The sequence below is a fragment of the Zootermopsis nevadensis genome, unplaced genomic scaffold, assembly GCF_977971745.1.
Source record: "Zootermopsis nevadensis isolate Lab colony 2312 unplaced genomic scaffold, Znev_1.0 Znev_ptg000020l, whole genome shotgun sequence".
NCBI classification, from domain to species: Eukaryota; Metazoa; Arthropoda; class Insecta; order Blattodea; family Termopsidae; genus Zootermopsis; species Zootermopsis nevadensis.
In genome coordinates this window covers 2,301,544-2,319,626 of record NW_028259152.1, presented here as the reverse complement: position 1 = coordinate 2,319,626, position 18,083 = coordinate 2,301,544, and the positions used below count along the sequence as shown (strand labels likewise).

At 41.8% G+C, this 18,083-nt stretch overlaps 2 protein-coding genes across 4 annotated transcripts in view; one reads left to right on the top strand and one right to left on the bottom strand.

The window, feature by feature from the left end:
• Positions 1–18,083, top strand: part of LOC110840527 (uncharacterized) — a 57,968-nt gene that overhangs the window by 32,526 nt on the left and 7,359 nt on the right. Inside the window, exon 2 of the mRNA XM_022085623.2 lies at positions 12,018–13,134. Within this exon, the coding sequence (XP_021941315.2) occupies positions 12,081–13,134 (1,054 nt within the window). The 5' untranslated portion in view covers positions 12,018–12,080. The remainder of the gene's footprint in view (positions 1–12,017; positions 13,135–18,083) is intronic.
• LOC110840522 (PMS1 protein homolog 1) overlaps positions 1–18,083 on the bottom strand; it is a 104,158-nt gene that overhangs the window by 85,835 nt on the left and 240 nt on the right. For 2 of the 3 annotated variants that reach the window (XM_087352000.1, XM_087351997.1), the window contains exon 2: positions 4,852–5,009. Coding sequence is in view for 2 of the 3 variants with exons in the window: in XM_087351997.1 (XP_087208123.1) it covers positions 4,852–4,983 (132 nt within the window). In the remaining variant the exon portion in view is untranslated. Of the gene's footprint in view, positions 1–4,851; positions 5,010–17,500; positions 17,740–18,083 lie in introns of all 3 variants that reach the window. The other variant, XM_087351998.1, reaches the window with a different exon arrangement.

Sequence of the window (18,083 nt, the reverse complement as noted above, 5' to 3'; positions counted from 1 at the left end):
CAGTTCGAAGATGGCTGTATTCTCGGATATAACACCGTGTAGTCTGGTAGATATTTACCGACGTTTCAGAATAGCATACTGCTTCGATAGTCACCCGAGTTACTATATCTCAATAAGTAATCGGGAACTTGCAATCCATCGCCTTTTTTGTAGATTCCGTGAGGTAGTTTCGTAGCATCAGGCTCGCTCGATAGATGTATTCTTTAGCGTTTTAATGTCTGGTGGTAATTATATGTACCACCCACTTGAATATTCTTTAATTCTGCATTTTTCCCCGCAGAATGATGATTCTTTGAGTAAACAGTGATTATTTCCTTGCAGCAATAATTAGTTGACCTTTGGGAACAAGGCGCGCTGTGTTTTCTATGAGGTAAGGACTGAATTTCTAAACGTTATTTAGACGAGCGCCGGCTTCAAAGGCTTAACCATGAGATAATAGATAATAATCATCATTCCCCCTTGAAAGGAGACCACGGAATTGAATCAGACTAGTAAAAGCTAGTGAAACCAGCCGCTAATAACTAGAGAGGCGAAGTAAATTGAGTGTTTATTTGTATCTCATCTGCGTGCTTCTGCATTACACTGTTCATTCACTCTCTTTTTTTCCCTTTCTACTCTTCTGCACTGCTTTTTACTCAGTCATTCTACGACAATGGTTCAAATTCAGAGCGTTCGCTGCTATGAATTTCATAAAATAGGCGTGAATGATAATCACGATGCATGTTAGGGGGCAGCGCTCGTGGACTATTTTAAGGCATGGCTGTATTTGTCTTGACGAAATGAGTAAAACTACTAAACTTCCCCAGTTTAGCCTGTTTTCGGCCGAGATTCGAACACGGAACCTCCAGATTACAAAGCAGAAGCATTGCGTATAGATGTAGTCTGTTTTGGAATTCTGATGTTTGTTCGTTTCCTTTGTGGACGTCCTAACGAACATCGTAACCACGGTACCGCGTGCAAAATTAACATTTGGTTTGAGACCTCCAGTCACAGTACTTGACATCGGCCATGGTCTTGGCAGTCACATTCGTCGCGTCGTTTAAGTATTACAATGAAACTTATTCTTTCATCTTCACGTAAATTTTCCTGCTGTATTTTACTATTTACAAAACCTGTCTTATATCTGCGCACGAAAATACAGGCGATTTCTAATATTTCTCGGAACAGAGTAATCATAGTGGTTCTTTCATTGATGTTATCTCGCTTGTCCTCTAATGTTTCACTGGTGATCACGTGGTTAAGAACTATTTTATTTAGCATGCAGCAAGTTATGATACGAGATCAAGGGGTAGGGTTACGAAGAGGGTTTGCCTGGGGTTGGAAGGTTGTGTGTGTTCGCGTGCGTGCGTGGTCGGTGAAGGCGAAAGGGGGGGGGGGGATCTCGCGTGCCAGTTCTGTACACCAACCGGTTTATAATAGTTCAGTACAGTAACAGACAAACTGAATTTTAAAATTTTCCGTAACTAAATGAAAGTCTTTAATATACTCTCTTGTGATGATGAAGAGGATCTATTAAAAAGCAATTTGAGAAATGTCGTAACAATCTTTAACGACGAATTTCCTCTGCTAGGAGCTCCTTTTGATGCAGAAAATGTACGGATAAAACTTATCTAATTAATATATTTGGCACGCAGTAGATTGTTTCGAGGAAACAAAGTGATTTCAGTAGGGGCAACTGAATCAAATTCTGTGCATGCAGTAATAGACGAGCACTGAAAAAGCTATAGGCTTTTGTAAATCCAGGGATCACAGTGGGGGCTTTTGTGAAAACGGGAGTGAACCTTCGGTTTTCATAAAGTACACGGAATTCCTTGACGAACTGAGCAAATGCTTCTGAAAAAGAACTTTGCTACTTGCAGTTATAGGCTGTTTGCTAGGACATGAGCTATGGCCTTGAGATGTGCAGTGCATTTCCACCCCGAACAGTGGGTGGGGTGAACTCAGAGCTCAGTTGCAAGGCAGAAGCGACCGAGTTCACTTCGTGTGGTAAATTCCATTTCAAAAACATTGACCCATTTTTAATAGGCATTTCATATTCATCGCTGTTTCTACTCAGCACGAACAGAATGCAAAGCGTGGGCAGAGGTGTAAAGAAAATAGGGGGACGTAAAGTCGTTACAGAAATGAGGGGCGACCTATTATCTACATGGACGAAACGTACATTCACTCCTCACACACGAAAGGACATGCCTGGGGTGATGGTACAAATGCAGGTCTACTTGCACCCGTCTCCAAAGGACAGCGAGTCATCATCGTACACGCTGGCAATGAAAATGGCTTGATTCCAAATGCTTTGTTAATGTTTAAATCGGGGACAAAATCTGGAGATTATCATCATGATATGAATTTTGACAACTATGAAAGATGGCTCAAAACGAAGTTAATTCCAAACCTTCCACCAAATTCGGTATTAGTAGTGGACAATGCAGCTTACCATAACGTACAACTTAATCCGGCTCCAACTTCTTCATCTCGAAAAAGTGCTATGATCGACTGGCTTTCAGATCGTAGCATTCCTTTCAGTGACGGAATGTGTAAGCCCGAATTGTATTCTCTAATTAAACTGCGTAAGCCACGATTCAAAACATTCAAAATTGACGCTCTACTGTCTGAACATGGCCACTCTGCCCTTCGCTTGCCGCCATATCATCCAGATCTGAATCCGATTGAACTGATATGGGGATTGGTCAAAGAATATGTCGCCAGAAAGAATGTCAGTTTCCGTCTAGATGATGCTATGAAACTAGCTGAGGAAAAGTTTAGTAGCATCACAAAGGAAGAATGGACCTCGAGGTGCAACAAATCCCGTCAGTGCGAACAGAATTACTTGCGGTTGGAACCTGTTCTTGATGACATTTCGGAACAAATTACAGTTAATTTACAAGATGGCAGTGATACCAACAGTTGTAGCAGTAGTGAGGAAAACGAGAGGGAGGAAGAAGATGCAGAAGAAGATGATGGGGAATTAAGTGGAATAGAAGCTTTGTAAAATATCTTCAGCCGCTGTAAGTAATTCAGTCTGCATTGATGTTTTTGTGTTCAGTAGTACAGAGAAAAGTGTTCTCCTCCGTTCCCCACTATCACTAGGAGACAGCGTCAGTACCCTCCCTTACGCGCCGATCCATAGCTCATGTCTGAGCGAACGACTAATACTTTGATCGTAGAATGTTGGAACGAATTTATGTTTCTGCTGATCTGTAGTCTGTTTAAAACTTAACTATTTGCAGGAACACGGAAATCACTGTTGATGTAAAAATGAAGTGAAATAATAACTGAGTGGAGTAGATAGTTCACATTCTCATAGTTACAACTTGATCGTTGTTACTTAAATTATAATACAGATAGAATACCTTGCTGAAAATCCTCCTTCAACCTCATTTACGACGAAAATTAATTAAAACTTTAGCGGTCTGCCTAGTTACTGTCATGACAAGCTGCGGGAAGAATCCTCCGGTCGTTGTTTTTGGCTTTCTTATTCTTTCTACAGTTCATTCACTGATAAATTTGATTGCAATCGTAATTTTCCATCTCCCGGAAGGAACTGCGAAGGCATCAATTTGATTTTATTCTTTTATAGAGCGATACTTGACTCGTATCGGGAAAAACCTTGTAGCGTTTGGCGGTGAGTCATGCAGTTCCAGCCAGGAGGAGGGTATTGACAGTTGCGGAGAGTATCCTACCTCAGAGAGAGCGAACTGTGAGGTCTTGAGTTCGAATTCATATTGGGCCCGGACGTTTTGAATTTTTAATCATTGCGATGATCATTTTAATGTGAGAATTCTGTCATGGACGAGCTCCTCATGGTTTCTTTCGTAAGTGCTCGCAAGAATTAATAAAAGTACTTGTCTGTGGAAAATTCAGGAAAAGAGCCTTACTTAGAAAAAAAAAGGCATGTTTCTTCTGACTCGCTAATTTAATGATGGCCCAAAGTGTGATTATAAATTAACGATTTCATAGAAGCCATCTTTTAGTTATAGGTCTACTGTAAAATCCTACTTGAACAAGTGGCCTGATCGACAATTCGGACGGCTTAAAATTAATCCTTCCAAAAGTTGGCAGGCATCTGGTCTAAAGAAGTGGTCATGCCACTCGCCTCTAGTAGTGAGAGGCGAGGAACATTTACAGCCACCCCTACCATTCTCACCCTTCAGCATGGGTTCATCTGGCTTCAACCCTTCAAACGACTGGCAGCGTATGGACCGAAGCATCACCCACTTTAACATTCAGTGACCCCGCATTTTTGCCCAAATTCTACATTTATGGGTTTTGTATGATTCTCAAAGTAAACAGCGATTATCGCTAAACAGCATTAACTGCCTTTTCTATGTAATAGAGACGAGTTGTATATTCTTTGAGGGAGAAACTGAACTTTTAAATACTATTTAGATGGCTACACCACAAGCGAAGTAGAATAATATTTATGCCATTTCAATGTATTTTGTGTCCACTGCTCTGAAGTCTCTTTCACATGTCATGCAATTAGATTCGGTGATTAAGATTTGTGGAATATGCCTATGTAGCAGATGAAAAATGCACTCAAAATTTTGTCCGGAAACCTGAAGCGAAAAGTCTGTTTTCGAGACATATGAGTAGATGGTAGGATAATATTAAAGCTGATTTAAATTAAATAGGCTGGGAGAGCTGTATTCATCAAGCTAACTATATGGGCCATTAGCAGGGTTTTTTTATAAGGGGGCGAACTATCGGGTTCCATAAACGCCGGGCAATTTCTTGACTATCTTAAAAAAAAGTTACCGCCCCGTGGATTAGTTAGAGGAAACACAGTGTCTGGTTTCTACCCCACGAAGAAGTATACAGTAAATTGGGGGTTAACATTTTGTGCATGCTTACCTCAGGTTCAGTTGAGTGGAGAGTTTCATGTTCTTGCCTCTTCACCCTCTTGAGAGAGCTCCCGTTAACCATCGGATAGGAGGATGGTTGGGTGCCTGACGTGGCGATGAAGGGGAATTGAACTCCGTCCATCCAAAAGTTCCAGCGCACAGGACTAACTGCAAAATAAATACAGTGTGAGATGTTACGTCGTGCAGTTTGGTAGAAATCGAACGTTTCAGATGTGCTTACTGCTTCTGTCATCGGGTCTTTGTTTACTCCGCCTAGACCAGCTGTTCTTAAGGAAAACAAAAAAAAGAAAAGAAACAGTTTAACAAAAGTGCAGTTGCAGCCATGTTCATGAAGAAAAGAGAAATTGACAAGGCTGCGTTCAATTTTCAATTCCATTTCAATGCAGCAGTTTCAAATATAAGTTTATACAAGAAGCTAAATATTTAAATTCGTAAAACAATGCAAGTAGTGATTGTTCAGAACTTGAAAATCAGTCTCGATACTGAAACAAAACTACTGCTTATTAAATCTACTTAATATTGACTGTGTTTTGTTCACGGAAATTGGCGTTGACTGCATTTGCCTCTAAATGAACTTGATAATGTAATTAATACATATCTTAACGTTCTCTGATATTCTTCTCGTTTCTAAGGCCAAGCATGGGACGAGAATATTATGGTAGAAAGGGTAAAGAGACATGTCATGTCTTATACATCAGCTGAGCCATCAACGGAAACTGTCTATACCCAGCCCTCCACGCCATACATACGTCTCTGCTTTCACTTATAATAGTTCGCAACAAGAAACTAGGCTCCCCACAACATGAGTCTCAATTCATGCGTTCTGCAGTCAACTTGCCACTGTGCGTGACTGTCCGGTCTCTCATCTATCGGGATGCTGCAGTGAGATGGAAGTGTGCGATACCTGGTAAGCGCTCTCATGAAACATGCCCAACTCCGCCCTCCTCTTCCCCGCGCCTCCATCAGACGTACGATTATATGCCATAAAGCATAAAACATAAAGCATAAAGCGCTTTTAATGTGTGTGTATGTGTTCAACATGAAATAAGAGAATGTAGTGCCTCAGCAAAGTTGTTTTTAAAATGTAGAATAATGATAACAAAAGAGCATAGACGTAGATTTATGGATAATATAGCAAGCCCGGAATGTTTTTCTATTCCAGGTCGCAGACTGTAATCAGTTGCAATTCTGCTGCATACCATCAAAATTAGTGCCAAACGTGTTTTGTATTAAAAATGTGTGGAGAGATACGAGAGAGTTTGATACGAGGTGCGATCGGAAAGTTTCAAGACTGCGCGTATAAAAACCCGTACACTTATCTCAGGTATTAAATTCATCCATCACCCTCGAAGTAGTTCCCCTGGGAGTGAACACAACGATCCTAGCGCCGCTGCCAAGCCTGGAAGCATCCCTGGAAATCTTTCTTTCTCAGCCTGTCAAGCACCATCTGCGATTCTGCCTGAATCTCTTCTATCGTCTCAAATCTCCTTCCCTTTAGCTGAATTTTCATCTTTGGGAAGAGGAAGAAGTCACACGGAGCTAAGGAGGGTGCGGGATGACGGCCATGGTGTTTGAGGCCAAAAACTGCCGAACTTTGAGGGCGATGTGCGCTGGCGCGTTGTCATGATGCGTCGCATGTGGAGTTCTTCCTTTAGAATCAGCTGAGAGGTCCCATAGCCTATCCCAACAATGTCGCACAAGTCGTTGATGGTACGACGTCGATCTTCGTGAATGTCCTGCCGAATCTTCGTAACATTTTCGGGCGTTGTGCTCGAAGATGGTTGTCCAGAACGCTCGTCATCATCGACAGAGGTTCGGCCATTTTTAAAACGTGAATGCCACACAAAAGTTTGTGCACGACCCATTGCGGACTCCCCAAATGCTTGCTTTAGCATTTCATAGGTTTCCGTAGCCGTTTTGGCGAGTCTTTGGCAAGACATTCAGGCAGAATCGCAGATGGTGCTTGACAGGCTGACAAAGAAAGATTTCCAGGGATGCTTCCAGGCTTGGCAGCGGCGCTGGGATCGTTGTGTTCACTCCCAGGGGAACTACTTCGAGGGTGATAGATGAATTTAATACCTGAGATAAGTGTACAGGTTTTTATACGCGCAGTCTGGAAACCTTCCGATCGCACCTCGTACGCTCAGTAGAGCTTTTGATGTAGAGAACTTTGCTAAGCCCAACTCAGAGAAGGAACTATAAAGCTCACGAGATTTCAACACTAGCAGGCAGAGAAGATTTAGACACGTTCGATAGTGGAAATACAAATAAGGCACTAATTACGCTTAAAGTGGGGGTTATGGTAGCTTCAGACGTTGATAGGCAGACGGATTCAGTAGTGTGTACAAACAGGAAGCTTGGAATATTTCTTAACACAATACCCAAGTGATTTTGACACACGCTTGGACGCAACGTCGAATCCTGTTCTAAAAGTCAGGTAGTGGAAATGCAATATTATGAAATCCCTCCAACAATTGTACTACAATACTAAGTTTTTTAAATAACAAAAGCATTACTTTTAGTCGTCTGGCATTCGCTACTGAAAACATTGTTTTGATTTCATCGGGGAAAAGCCATATAGTTTCTACACACGCATTTGTAAGGTATCACCTTTGAGGATTCCACGTGAAATATCGATGTCTGCAGCATCCCTACAGAGAAATCCAAGGAAGGATTGTGTACCGTCATTTTCTGTGTAACAAATGTGGTTGTAGCCGTGTAGGTATATTCCCTGGAGTGGCGAACTGGCTTTTTTCTCGGGGTTAGGCATGTGCAATAATGCTGGATAGATAGAGTTTCAAGGCCGTCAGGTGAACTGTCTGTGGTGTATCCACAGCAAACAAGGCTGCATTGTCCCGGGAAAACTGCAACGGCGTCCTACAGAATATCTAAAAATGATTTTTCCAACTTTAGTGTCATCTTGGAAATAATGAGCTGTGGTTGAGTCAATGTTACTGGAATTAAAACCGTCTTCAAATTGGAGTAAAAATAAAAGTTTGAGTTACGCGGCAGCGCCTCTGAAACTACTACCAGACTACACGGCACTACAGCCCAGAAGACAGGCATTTCAAGAAAAATATTGTTTGAAGATCAGTTAAGTAACGGACCGCAAAATTAGCGGTACTGAACCTTCGTGTTGTAATATCTCGCGGCTAGTTAATTTAATTCTCACCTCCTCGCCCCCCCTTCCCAAATAAAAGTAAATCAGACTTTATGATTACATTACCTTTAGGCTTAAATATAGCTCAGACTAGATGCGCTGAGAACATAATTTATGATGACTTGATCATTGGTTTGAAGAACCTCAGAGTTCAGGAGTTATTTTAACGTTCCTAAAGCCTGATTTTTTTATTTTTGTTAAGACACGACTAATGAACTGTGAATGAACCAAACTAACGTGGCACTCTGTGTATTAGTATAGACAGGTGAATGACCCAAATACAAAGATGGCATACAGAACTGAAGGTTACGAACTTCAAACGGCGATAAATGTGTGTGTTTTTGTGAATACTTAACAAGGTATGCATCTCTGAAAATTGTAATAGAATGTTCTAAGAGACCGACATGGACAAATGTTCGATTTATTCTGAATGAAAAACGAACAGATATGAACCAGCATTAAAGTCTCTGCCACGTTTAGTGCAGAACTTTCTTCCCTTTACCAAATAATATTTATTCATGACGACAAGTGTCGTTACAGCCGCTACATCGTGTAGTCTGGTAGACGTTTACCGACGTTTCAGAGATACTTACTGCCTCCATCATCAGGGTTTATAGCCCAGTACGTACCTCTGATCGACAGTAAACCTCCATCAGATTAGACGGCGTAATAACCTAGAACAGTGGTATTCAACCTGGGGGTACGTGAAATTTAAATATATATATTATTTTATGATGAACACTGAATAATCAGTAATGTAATTTATTTAATTTATTTTAGATGTAGATTATATACTATGTATAACTTGAATTATACACCAAAAACTTTGGGGGTACAAAGTTGAAGAGAAATTATATCTGGGGGTACGCGAACAAAAAAGGTTGAATACCACTGACTTAGAAGACGGACATCTTAATACTCGTCGCCGTGAGAACCTGAAATCTCACATATTTCTTCATAATCCTGCGAGTGCTTTCCGCAGTGGAACATGAGAAAAAGCTCGACACGATTTGCACATTACACGTTTGTTTTATGTTGCCTACGTTGTGCAAAGAGAGCACGCAGACTTACAAATCATGCTACATCTATCGATATTAAGATCTCCAATACCAATAATGTTCTCTAATCTGCTAGGCAATCAAACTTGTTTCTTCCTTATTTTTTATCTTCGGTGGCCGAGGTGGGACGGGTGACTGAAATGTAACAAGACATTTTCTTTCACCGTATACTCGCGTTTTGTCTAAAATTCAATTGTGGCGTAGGACGGTTGAGGATGACGTAAGTACCAACATTGACATTCTGAATGGATTCCCGGCTTGTGTGTATAGACATAGCTGACCAAAATGTAAGAAAATAGTTAATTATATTTTTAAGTACACTAGTTCGGACCCTGGCTTAGTCCGCTTAAGTTTCCTGAACGACGCTGAACTACGCGTTCTGTTTGAATATGGATATTTTATTTTCTCAGCCGGAAAAATATGATTATCGTTGTAGCGCATCTGATGTCAGAGGCTACTAACGTAGGCAGTGGTCCAGAGACCACATGCAGTAATCTTAATGATTCAGTGGAATTCACATCCGAAATACAGAGTAAATATCCGAGGTCCATTCGTGCTGAGGACGTCGGGATTATTCTTTGTTCAGTTGGCTGTCGCTCACTTTAATTTAGTATTTTAATAGAATTACGGTACTTATGTCTGGCATGTTGTTAAGGGCGTCCTAGAAGCCCACGTACTGTTGACACGGGCACGTCGGCCATTGGTAAAGAATTACGCCTGCGAATCAATGTGGCAACGTCACAATCAGACAGTATTGTTGTTTATGGCAAAGCTCAACATGAGCACAATTATCTAACAGAGAACCCACACACAAGGTAGTTAATTGCTTGCACTATACTTTTTGAAGCCGACGGCGAAAAAACGTAATTTTATTAGAAAGTTCCCAGGCTTTGTTCGCTCGTCCTTCAGGTAAAAAAATGTGTTAAACAAGTTTTATATGAGTGTAAACTTCGTTTCCTATTTTCATAAGAAGGGAAGAAACAACGTAAGTTTGTGTTTACTCTGTATGAAGTTCAGTCTGGATGACACCGTACAAATGACGTCGATGTAAAGTTCCGAGGAATGTGTACGTCACGATTCAGTCTCCTGGTCGAGCTGTCCTCCACATTGCATCTGCCACTTGGTTAATAACCAGAAATAGGTGAGAGAATATAAAAGAAAGATACAAAATTTCATTTTGGAGTTGCAAGGATATATAAACGGAACTGAACATCTATTTTGTTCTTTCCACCCGGGAGTTTATGATTTATAGTCCATTAATATAAAGATATAACACATATAATCTGGCACAATAAGCATGTTTCCACAGAAACGTGGGCAAGACAATTTATCGTTCAAGGGACGCAGTTCGAATTCTGAGCAACGCGTGGCCACACCTCTCTCTTGTCTGTCCATTTCCACTAACGCCTCGCCTTGACATCCATCTGTTCTCACTTCTGACGTCTCATTCTCATTTGTTATTTCGCAGTCTCTGGTTCGATTCTAGTCTCCGCCCCTTACATAGTTCTAGAATACACGGCATTTTGTGTCCAGCAGCCGTTGTCTGCCCACGTATCTAGTACATCAGTTTTAATTTTCTGTGACAGCTTGTCTTGTCCATGTTGATAGCCCTGCCTCGTACGTGCCTGACAAGATTCCATTATCTCTGTACTCAACGTAAAAACATCTTTTCTGATTTACGATACTGTTTTGTGAAATGCATACATTTTAGTCCGAAAACCTGGAGGGAAGAGACCACTTTGGAGACATGGGAGTAGATGGGAAGATAACCGGACATTAAAGAAACAAAACGTGAGTGTGCACTGAATTTCACTGACTCGGGGTAGGGACAAGTTGTGGCGGGCTTGTATAAGCACACCGAGCCCAAAAAAAGATGGGAATTTTGTTTTAATTTCTAAGGGACTGTTAGCTTCTTAAGGTTTATGCGGCGTAAAATTACTATTCTATGTTTTTCTGTCGAAAAACTGAAAAGGTATTTCTTAAAATTTCGCGCATTTTAGGTAATAACATTATTAGCTTCTAATTTGTTAATAATTTTTCTGAGCGGAACGGCTGGACTGTCAGTGTAGCCATTCACCTTTATAAAATACCGAGGTTAAAAAATTCGTGTAGCTGGATGTCCCTTGCCCAATGCATCTTCATAGAGTGGCGAGTAATTAAAAGTAATTAAACGCAGGCAACTTTTCTGTCTGTTTTCTTTACTCTACACAAATCCTGATCAGACTGTGATTATTACAACTTTCGAGTTCGAATTCTACTTACGTGAAGAGGAATGAATTCTTAAAATTACAGAGTTTTTAAACGAGATCTGTGTTAGAATTGGCTACGGTTTGAGAACGACAGACATTTGTAGGAATTCCAAGAATGCGTATTATACTGGCAGGTGCTGCTAAACAAAGCAGTGGCTAACCAGACCCCTTCTTTGAGTGATGGACTAACCTTATCGGAGCTGTAAACCAAGGGATAGACGTCTTTAGCTAAATACTTTTGCTTGTTTTCTAAAACCATAAAACTCCTTCTTGAAGATTTTATTGTGGGTTTCGCTCACCAGCATCCAGTACTTTCCTCTGTTCATGCAAAAACGTCAAAAACACATGAGGATGGACAGAAACTGTTTAAAAAATTTGTTGGCGGAAGCAAAAGTTGATGAATATAGCCGCCAATAATTCTTGAACAAGCGGGCCTTAACTTTGCGTCCAAATTCAGATTTAGTTTAATCGACGTTTCAGACGTCTTGCTGCATCCTACATCAAGACGATGAGCAAGCTAAATACCTCTGAAATGTCTGTAAAGTTATAAGAGACTACATCGCGCTAAACCAAGAAGATAGCCATCTTCACACTCGCCATATATCCCTCTAGGACAATCTTTGTTTCATTCACTTTACAGCTGGGTGGGCAGATAATTCTGTTCTGAACGGTTTCCTTTGTCTTCCAGCAGTGACAGCAGGAGTAGTGACAGGCGAGGGGGCACGCATCAGGGGCAGCGCTGAGCGCCGTCATGGCACAGCATGTGCCCGCGCCGCTGCCGCCGCCGTCGTCCCGCCCCGCCGTCGCGCTGCTGGGGCGTCTCTCACCCATGGTATGCCCTTTGGCCAAGCTGGGCCGAGCGTCACCCTCCATCGACTCGCAGGTTGCTTACCGCATGTCCCGCGGCTCCACTTCCCAACAGTCTCTTCAGCCACTGGAAACACCCACTGTGAGCGTCGCGGTAGCTAGCTACCACCTCGACCCGTCGGCCTACCATTGCACCACAGCCAGAGGATCCCCTGCCCAGTTGGACCAGAAGGGCTATAAGCATCTGGAACAGGGTTACCACGTTCTTGGGCGGACCTCTCCACCGTTAGACTGTGGCTTCCAGCTCCGGAGTTCTCCGGCATTGACGAGAGCGTCTTCTCCAACATTGGACCATCTTCAGTGTTACCATCAGTCGAACGATCAGTCGTACAGTTCTCATCACAAACTTGGGCGTTCTTCACCGTCTCTAGACCAGGGTTACCACACTCTGGTATCTCCAAGCCCTGGGCCATCTACTCCTGGACCTTGGATTGACCCCCACCCCCCGATACTTCCTCTTCCCTTAGCTGGAGCTGAAGCCCCCAACACAGGCGCAATGCTGAAAGGGAAACGTTTTCACTCGAAGAATTCGCCGTTTGATCGCTTGCCGGACGAAGCCGTGATCAAGATCTTTTCGTGGCTGGACAGTAGTGAGCTGTGCGTCTGCGCAAGAGTGTGTCGGCGGTGGGAACACCTTGCTTGGGAACCAAGATTGTGGAGAACAATCAAATTGAGCGGTGAGGGCGTGTGTGGTGACAGGGCTGTCCGTGGAGTTCTCAGGCGTCTTTGTGGACAGGGACGGACCGGTGCGTGTCCGAACGTGGAACGTGTGTTTCTGAGCGACGGGGCGAAGGTCACGGATCGAGGACTGACACTTTTGGCCAGGCGGTGCCCAGAACTAACGCACCTGCAGCTGCACGGGTGCAATACCGTGACTAACCCCACTCTCTTTGACCTCGCCGCTCGATGCTCGAATCTCCAACACCTCGATCTTACTGGTAAGTGATCTAAACAATCTCTTTAAGGCAAGAGTCTTCATATTTTTCTCTTAACGATGGAAAACAAGTCCATAGAATAATACATTATTATTATTATTATTATTATAATATTATTATTATAACATTCTAAGAAGGGGTAACATGTCTTGGAAGTGCAAGGCATTTCCCGGCAACACTCAGCTTAAGGACGATATTAAAAAAAAATACCACTACGCTTTGCAACGAAATTGTCACTCATTCAACGCAACGTAGACACAGGGCACAGTAGCGAATCATGTGCTTCATATCATTTAGCCGTTTCTGTGAACATCACAACGTAGCAGTGTCTAGAATGTACAGTGAAAAAAAGAAACAGATTCCGTAATGCGTTCCATTTAAACTCATGAAACGACGTTCGAGGAAACAGGTCTTTAGACGAAGAACATTTAAAGACTTGGTTCTTTCCCTGGGTGTGTTCGAAGAACAAGCCGTTCTACCTTTCCTCTCAGACGAGGTGCTATGTGGAGCTTAGTGCCAACAGCTGGTCATATGAAGAAATGTGATTCGCTGATTTTCCGCCAGGCGGAGACGATCCGACAAGGCGAGTATGATGACCCCGTGAACCTTTCAGCAGCAACATCTTCAGTTCCACGTTGCCAGATGGAGATACTAATAACAAATTTGTCCGTCCTCCATGTTCCTGGATATGGATCTAATCGTAAACAGTCTTCTGTAACACGGTTACTGTAATAAACATGATCTTATACGTAATGTGCTGCATCATATCACAGCCGAATGTGTAATGTTGAAGGACTGCATTCTGAAAGTGACCACTAGGCCTGGGAAGATCCCACGCGTGGAGTTGTTGAAAACATGTGCATATTTACTTCGATGCACCATACGTCTCAATGGGAGCTGCAAAATTCGTGTCATTAGCGAGTTAAATCGAAGTTACGCGCAATTACAAGCGAACGTTTTTAACAATTGTATGAGATCCTGATTTCTCAAGGCGGTGGAGATGTCGATGTTGGTCTTCTGGGTTGTGAAGTGTGTCGCTTCCATCCTTACCCTGAAGGGCGAACCACAAAGATGATGACGCAGTGGCAAGACCCCGAAAACCATAAAGTGAATGTCGTTGGTGCGTACATCGCCTTGGTATTCTAGAACTGCGTGGTAGGACTGGTCTTCCTGGCTTGTTGGGCCCTACTTTTCGGGCAAGTCAAAGCGCTGCCTGAGACACACAGGACACTTGCCTGCTTCTGCCACAATAACAGCGATAATGCAAATATTATTACTTCGTCTGATTCATTAGTTTTCTACCAGACATCCAGAATTATTTTTGATCAAATCAATATTCACACAGTAGGGGCATTCACATCACCACTATTGCTACGAAATGCTTTCGCCCACTTTGATAATTTGCCTTTGTGAACAATTTTTCTTGCCACCTTTCCTAACCTTTTTCTACATTTGGTAGTACTTCTTGTGTGGGGGTCGGCTAGTGGCAATACCTCTTACCTACACAGAACAACTCAACAGAAAACGTGGACGCACATCCTTGCCTCGAGTGGAATTCGAACCCACGACCTAGGCATTCGAACGCCCAACAAGGAAATTAACTTATTTTGCGAAGTTCCATTTCAAAACACGACTTATCTAAATGTAACCAGATCTTTCCTAAAAAGTTAATACTGTAATTAGTTATGTGTTCAAGATGTTCGTCGCTTTTATGAAACCAGGAGCTTAATAGCGTGTTCACAAAAGTCTGCCACCGAATCCGATCGCGTGCAAGTTCAAACCACACTCTCACTTCATATCCTCCATTTTAATATTGTCCTCCAATGTACACGTATCTTAAAGTTTCCCACTAACTTTTGATTTCTCACTAAAATTGTAACGTGGAACCCCAGAGCAATAGATGTTTGGAATTGCGTCTTCTGGAACAGTGAGGTCGTCCAGCACAATTGCCTCTCAAGTCATACAACGGAATATTTGAACCATTAATGAAATAATACATTTATTTCTTGTCGAATCACATTAAAATTTTTTCCATAAAACTTGTTAAAACTGTTACAATAAATTACGAACTAGATATACTGGGTACAATATAATTAGAAGCATGAGTGACATCGGTCTGTTACGTATTTGCAGTACTGTTTCGCCTTCATTCGCGATTGGTTATTTAAAGGTTCTGTGCTTCTAATTGTAGAGGGCCGAGTGTGCAAAAGCATGTATTTTCTTCAGTAACAAAAATGAAGCCACCAGAACAACAACCACAGACGATGTTGCAAACTGATTGACACCAGTTGGGATCACAACTAATTTATTCCTTGTATTTCGTTAAACATTTACAATATCGACCGAGAGATAGTTCAATTTTTTTAAAAAAAACTGCGAAACATAGCGCGATCTGCCATTATTATCACTTCCGTTTCCGTCTCTTCTTCATCTGATCGCCGCGAGAGGGTACTCAAAGAACCTGGAGCAGTGTTAACAAATGTTTGATCAATGTCGCGGCGTTACTTACGAATGTGGCAACAAGGCACGAGAGACTCTGCAAGGTTAGCTGCAGAACTGAAGGTGAAAACAGGTAGTCGTCAATGGGCGGCAATAGCATGGCTTCCAGTGATGGCTCTGTGTTGCTGGTAGCATCTGTACCAGATTGGATTGTCCTGTTGGATCTTGCGATATTCTGTTTATTTTTGGATTTGACTTACACTGATTGGAATTTCGTTGTGAAGGCTGGACTACACGCCAAAGATACTCATTAAAACACGTTGATTAAGTGAACGAATAGATAAATTGATTAACAACCAAAAGTATGACAGCTTCGTTCGAACTGAATTTTGAAACTACAGGAGCTAGCTAGCTGTAAGTTGACGATTTTCACTGCAGAAAATTTAAAACTCGTTGGCTCTAATTTTTAGACTGAGCATGTTAAGCAAAATTCTCTTCTATGAAATTTAATACAATATTTAAATATTTTCCACATGCATTGGCCTAATTATACTCGTAATGTCTGGAAACTGAAAGTTTTCTTGCAAATGCATCGCCGAAATAATAATCAACCCACTGAAAAAAAATCCTATTGTCTATTGGTCATAATTTACTCGTGATATATCACTGTGTGAATGAATGAATATTAATGCATGCTCGCGTAGTACCTGACTCTAATTAAATGCCAATGAAGATTAAGTCCGATTTAGGAGTATGCTTGAAAAAGGGTCGAGAGAGCTCATTTATTTATATATTTTTCTCTCACGGATTGCTTCCCAGCGTCATGTTTGCTGCCCTGGAATCTGTGCGAGTTTCAAAGAGACGCATAACCTTGGTAAATGGCGTTAAATGGTTCGAACTGATTAACTGTATAAAATTACTGTTCACGATTAAATCACTGTTCATCGAATCAACCGCAGTGATCGATTAGTACGAGAACTTGGTCGGTTAGTCACGGTATCGATTGTTTTATGTTTTTTTAACTGTTGGACATGAACCCGTTCGAGATAAAACAAGCAAGAGTATTATTGCGCCTTCCTAGCCACTTGGGAATTCGGACTCCTTATTAAAATGTTGCAATCAAATTGAATGTTGGTCCTAAGTGGAGAACTAAACTATTTGACAGACAAAATAAATTTTAGACATTTTATAATGCCAAGCAGATTGAAACATGTTTCACACTACAGTTATCGCTACTAACGAGGCTTCGTCACGTGACCTCACTTAATACACTGTGTCGTTTCCCAGACAAATGACTATCAAATACTAAAAGCTGGTCTTCGTGAAGACTGTCTTTTTTTGCGATCCAAAGCGTAACAGTGACTCACTCTGGCTAATAAACGGATTGTTGGCGTCACAAAACGAACAGATCGCTTCCCACCATATAACCATTCACTTTAGTTGTATCAAGAATAATGTATTGTCTTATTTTTTATTCCTTCTTATAAACAGCTAGAGGTTTGTAGTTGACGAAGTGGCATTTGATCAGATTATTTTCCAAGTTTCGGAAACTCTTTCAAAATAACTTATATCATATTCCAGTATTTGGGACTTACAAGAATGTGCATTAATTAATATATACAGGTTACAATGCATTGTTGCAGAATAAAACGACATTTAAAGTTTATATTAGTGAAAGCAACAGGGATCGGTAAACAAATTTTACCTTTGTAATAGTAATCGTCACTTACTCCCAGGTTTTAACGTGAATAGGTGCATCGACCGTGTAATGTCCAGCGAGGAACATTATAAAGCGATGGTCTGTGGGGAGTGTAAGAATTGGAAGAGGACCGAAGAGTTGTGAAGAAGATAAAATTATCTAATACTCTCTGCAGTGTTAATTTTCTGGTGATGTATAGTGTAATGAAATCGACATTCCTGTGTTACATACCGTGGTGATATTTTATTTGGAGTGTACTGTACGCGGCCTGCTGCCGTCCCTTCCGGCAAACTTCTGGTAAGTGACTCGCTCCGAGGTTCCAATTCACAAAGTTCAGCGGCCAAAAACGCTGGAACGTAGTATGCCCACGGCTGTGAAGATGTCTTTGTCGGTCTACTGAGTTGTAACGCAGTGTAGACTTGCACGTGGATACCAACGATTCTTAGAAACACACTTCCTCCATTTCGGCCCTGAAAATAGAGGCGGCATGTTCCTCCGAAACTTTTGTACCACTTACAAACCAACGGCGTCACAACCTATGAGACCAAAGGCGAAAACTGCGTGTCGTATTCATGAGTTACGTGACAAAAGTGGGGCATTTTACATGGAGAACTACGCTCTACTTTGTGGATGTCGTGTGCCCAATTCGATCAAGTTCTAGCGAGCAGGTTGTTGTGGCACTCGCATGTTTGCTTCGCAACCGAAATGGCGGACGATAATGAAGCAAAGCTCGTTTGGTGAACGACTGAATTATTAATTTCACAATACGAGACGCACCACCACGCGAACAAATCGACAATTTATGTGATACGGG